The sequence below is a fragment of the Mus pahari genome, chromosome 7, assembly GCF_900095145.1.
Source record: "Mus pahari chromosome 7, PAHARI_EIJ_v1.1, whole genome shotgun sequence".
NCBI classification, from domain to species: domain Eukaryota; kingdom Metazoa; phylum Chordata; class Mammalia; order Rodentia; family Muridae; genus Mus; species Mus pahari.
In genome coordinates, this window is record NC_034596.1 from 75,824,972 (window position 1) to 75,830,409 (window position 5,438).

Sequence of the window (5,438 nt, forward strand, 5' to 3'; positions counted from 1 at the left end):
CAGTCATTTTGTGTTTTGAATTCTGCTTCTGTCCTAAGCTGATGATACCAGGTCTAGATACTCTCTAGCAATGCTGGTCAGCTGTAGTGGGGTGAGCCACAGCCAGCCACAAGGAAAGCTATGTGTCCTGTGCTTAGGTTGCAGCACCAAATGCATTCGAACTTAGACTACTTCCAATTTGTCACGGGATGCACTCCTACTATTGAGTATAGAAGCATCTTATATTTGTATCCACAACAGATACAAATATTGGCACTACAAATGAGATTTATTGATGGTTGGAAAAAATGAGGTAAAGGCTTAATGTCATAAAAATCACAGCAAAATGTGTCCAAATGTGAACTCAAGTTCTTTGTGTAGCAGCCTGCTGATTCTAAAACTGAAATGGTCTGTCAGACAATTCACTATTTAGAGACAAAAAACCCCAAATAAATAAGAAAACCACTCAGTGAGAAAATACAACTACAGAACATTTCTTTATTTTTCACTAAGACTTTCCCAGAGGATATAACTAACCTTGTCCCCACCCCACCCCCTACGAAGGGTTAGTGCGCTCACTGCTATAAAGCAGACTCGAACAGTTTCAAGGACTGGAACCAACCTTAAATGACAAAAATGTTTTCTATTTGTATTATCATAAAAATGTTTAAGTAAAAAAACGAAAGTAAAGGAGCAAAAGGGCCAGGGTGACTTCAGAGTGACAAGATCATTCACGGTTCATGTCAGACACTCAGTCTTGGCTTGGGTGTAACGAAGTTGAAACAGGATCGCTATCATACAAAAGGTTCACTACAGCACGCTGTATGTACCTGTTCCAAGTCCACCCCCAGCCCCAATGCTTCCGACTCAATTACTTCCCAGCCTGTTGGGCCTGTCGACGGAGGAGCACGTAGATCTTCTCTTTGATCCAGTCTTTGTTATAGGGCTGGTACGTCTGCGTATCAGCTCGGTAACTGAGAACAGAAAGTTACAACGGTCAGTTAGAACTGCCCAGGGTGGCTTCAACTTGTATATTTTCACACATGAAGAGAACCAAAAGTGGACAATGCTGCTGTGGGTTTTTTGCTTTGTTTTTTAAAGATTTATTCATTTTATGTATACGAGCACAGCTGCTGTCTTTCAGACACACCATTACAGATGGTTGTGAGCCACCATGTGGTTGCTGGGAATTAAACTTGGGAACCTCTGCAAGAGTAGTCAGTGCTCTTTACCATCTATCTAACCCAATGCTGCTGTTTTAAAAAACAGATCTGTATCACCCGGCATGATCTGATGGTGGTAAAAGCCAAGGCCCAGAGCTCATTTTTTTTTGTTTTTTCGAGACAGGGTTTTTCTGTATAGCCCTGGCTGTCCTGGAACTCACTTTGTAGACCAGACTGGCCTTGAACTCAGAAATCCGCCTGCCTCTGCCTCCTGAGTGCTGGGATTAAAGGTGTGCACCACCACACCTGGCTGGCCCAGAGCTCTTGAGCACCCAGTTAACACACTTACTGACCAAAAACCTTGTGTTTTTTTCTACTATGTAGCTTCATCTTTATTGATCTATTTTTATAATTCCTTTAGTGATTAATAGCAAAAGCTAAACACTAGTACGAGCTCAACGTATTCTAAGAAATCAACTAAGAAACCTCTAATAGGGTATTACTTCAATAATGATTTCCTGCTACTGAAGGAACTCATAGTTTTAAGATTTTATTTTTAAGATAAAAACCAAAGGCCTACAGATGAAAATTTCAGAAGAGCATCTCTTTCAGAAGAGAAGGGGAAGGCAGGAAAACTTGCAGCAGCAGCAGCAGCAGCAGCAGCAGCAGCAGCAGCAGCAGCAGCAGCAGCAGCAGCAGCAGCAGCAGGTTTCCAGAGTCTGCAGTACACTGAGTCAGTCTAAGTATCGTTCTGAGAGTTGAAGAGACACTTTCCAGCTGGCCTAAAACTCAGCTCTATGTGGAGGAACACACACTAAAGCTGCACTACAGGGATGGAGAGACAGCTTACGGAGTGGTTAAGAGCACTGGTTGCTCTCTAGAGGACCTCCCCGGTACCCACATGTAAAGATCACATGGGTCTGTGATGTGACTCCAGTACCAGGGGATCCAGTGTCCTCTTCTGACTTCTGAAGGCACTACATGTACATAGTATACAGACATACATGCAGACGAAAACACCTATACACAGAAAATACCAAACAAACAAATCTGTAGTCTAACAAGGCAGACAAAGCACCAGGTGTGGTGGTATAGAATCCCAGCCCTTGGAGGCAGAGGCAGGCGGATTTCTGAGTTCGAGTCCAGTCTGGTCTACAGAGCAAGTTCCAGGACAGTCAGGGATATACAGTGGAACCCTATGTCAAACAAACTAACAAACCAAAAAGACAAACTGGGGGGAGGGTGCTCGAAAGATGGCTCCAGAGGACCTGGGTTTAATTCCCAATACCCACACAACGGCTCATACCCATCTGTATGTAACTCCAGTTCCAGAGGATTTGACCCCCCCTCTTCTGGCCCCTGGGAGCATCAGAAATACATGTAGTTAACAGACAGTAAGATGCAGACAAGACAACCATACAAATTAAAAAAAAAATTAAACAAGTGATAGTATGTATTAAAATTAAAGTTAGCCAGGTGGTGGCACAAGCCTTTAATCCCAGCACCTGGGAGGCAGAGGCAGCTGAATTTCTAAGTTCAAGGCCAGCCTGGTTTACTACAGAGTGAGTTCCATGACAGCCAGGGCTAAATAGAGAAGCCCTGCCTCAACCCCTAACCCCACAAAGTTGTTACTAAGCACAGGATATTACTTTAAGTATCCAAATTAGCTCTCTTCATCTTTTAAAAAAAAAAAAAAAAAAAAATTCCTGTAAGTAGCTACAATTATTTTTAAAAATAAAAAGGAAGTAAGAAAATCAAGGGTTAAAATGAAGCAACCTAATAGCCAAGTGATGCCGGGCAAGATTAACTTCCCACAGATCATAAATCTTGTCAGCCATTATACACAGTACAGCTCAACACTCCAGGCATCATCAGAACCCTCGCCAGTATCTACTAAGCTATTATGATTCACGGCACTAAAGACTGAAATGGGGCTTCGTACCTGGTAAGCAGGCAGTTTACCCTGAGCTATACACACCCAAGTCTATGCTAAGTTGTCTAGCCTTAAACTAAACTTTCCATCCTCCTGCCTCAAACTCCCAATTAGCTGAAATTATAAGCTTGCCTTCCACCCCCACCCTTAGGACCAATTTCCAATAAGGAAAATAATCTCCAAAGGAGAAATGCTCTCTATTACCAACACCAATTAGTTTCTGAGCGGTCAGGCCAGAGGTCGTTTACTACAGTGCATAGGCTTCCCACTGTCTAACACGCCTAATCAAATACAAACTATCAGCTCTTCATTAACACTCGCTGTTTTATGGAAATTTCCCAAAAGTGAATCATTTCCTAGGATCATGCTCTGTTCATATATTCTAATTAAATAAGTGCCAATCTAGTCTACTTCAAGGTGTGACTACAGTACAATATTTTATTGTATTACTGACAATAAAATGTAACAAGCACATCAGAATCTAAAATCTCACATCAACGAAACAACAAGCCCTGTTTATTACAGGGTAAGACTAAATTAGACTTCAAGAACAGAACCTTGGTTTTAATCTGAAAACAATTACTTTAGGAAAAAGGGATAAGAACCCAAGACAAGGGTTATCCCACACAACGTGGAGCCCGTCTATCCTCACCTCACACTAGCAACTGCCAAGCCTCTCATACCTTCAGCTCTATAGCGTCATTTTAGCTTTTTATTTATATGTAAGTGAAACACTGGCAACTATATAAATGGACAAAAACCAGAAAAATAAAAATTAAAAGATATGTGGCTAATACTTACACCAGACAGCTGAGGTCTGCCAGATCATCAATAAAATCAAACAACTGACTGATATCGTATGTGATGGAAGGGCTGTTGGGATTCATTCTCTTCAGATGTTCTTCATACATTTTACAAACACCTGTGGGGGAGAGAACAAGAACATAAGTAGAGCTGTATTTACCTTAGGAAAATTGATCTGGAAAAGCACTACAGGCTGGTCACTTTTGTTTTAATTTTTGTGACTAGCAATTTAAATTTTTGACAGTAGTGATAACTATTTTGTGCTTTATATAATTAGATGGTTACTTCAAACCCCTGCAGTTGAACAAACACTAAGGTTTGAGCTAGGCATCTGGATAGACTGCTAGCTCAGGGCCTATGTTTATTTGGTCATTAGCAATGACCCTTTACAGATAATATTGTGATTCTTTTGTTGTTGTTTTTCCATTCCCAAGACAGGGTCTGTCTACATAGCCCTGGCTGTCCTGGGACTCAGATTCTCCTGCCTCTGCTTCCAAGTACTGGAATTAAAGGTGTGATCCACCAACCAGGCTGTAGTGTGAATCTTTTTTTTTTTTTTTTTTTTTTAAAAATCAGAATTTTAAGCCGGGTGCATGCCTTTATTCCCAGCAGAGGCAGGTGGATTTCTGAGTTTGAGGCCAGCCTGTTCTACAAAGTGAGCTCCAGGACAGCCAGGGTTATACAGAGAAACCCTGTCTCGAAAAAACAACAAAAAAAAAAACCCCAAAACACCCAAAATTTTAAAAAATTATGTTTGTTTACTTAACATATGTAAGTACACTGTCACTCTCTTCAGACACAGCAGAAGAGGGCACTGTATCCCATTTCAGATGGTTGTGAGCCACCCTGTGGTTGCTGCGAATTGAACTCAGGACCTCTGGAAAAGCAGCTAGTGCTCTTAACTGCTGAGCCATCTCTACAGTCCATAGTGATTCTTTTACCTTTAAATTTTGATGCAATGGAAAAAGTCACAGTAATTGGTGACAAAGTTGGAACTTACCCTAATCTGGCACTGAAGCGCCTAGATGCTGGACTCAAGAGAAATCCAGAAAGCTCGCTTATTTATCACACAACCGAGGACAAATACCTCTACCCAGAAAACCTTACCTGACCAACAGTAAACACCTTTCCATGGGGTTCTACAGAGTATATCTGAAGTGACATCTATGAAGCATTAGCACAAGCAAAGCTTGTAAATACTCCAATACAAGAAAACCAGGTGTGGTAGTCACATACGTAATCCCAGCATTTGAGAATCTAAGACAGAAGTTCATGCTCATCCTCAGCTATAGTGAGTTTCAGTCTAGCTTACTATACACCGTTTCAAAAAAACCCAAACCAAACCTCCACAATCAATAATGGTAGCATTAACAATTATCAACAGAGCACATTACCTGTTAACTTCCAACCAGCAAAATGTTCTACAAATGGAAAATTTACCTGTTCAGTCCATTGCTACCACCAACTGCTCAAGGAACAAGTTAGTTACTTGTGGGCAACATGCCCTATATTGTAGTATATAAGCTCATAAGGAACCTCTAAAATAACTTTTTTTTTTT

General features: G+C 41.1%; 1 protein-coding gene across 2 annotated transcripts in view; it reads right to left on the bottom strand.

The window, feature by feature from the left end:
* Positions 1-445: 445 nt before the first annotated feature.
* Positions 446-5,438, bottom strand: part of Erh (ERH mRNA splicing and mitosis factor) — an 11,284-nt gene continuing 6,291 nt past the window's right edge. For both annotated transcript variants that reach the window (XM_021201719.1, XM_021201718.1), the window contains 2 exons: positions 3,877-3,997; positions 446-953 (listed from right to left, as the gene is read on the bottom strand). In XM_021201719.1, coding sequence (XP_021057378.1) covers positions 851-953; positions 3,877-3,997 — 224 coding nt within the window. In that variant the 3' untranslated portion in view covers positions 446-850. The remainder of the gene's footprint in view (positions 954-3,876; positions 3,998-5,438) is intronic.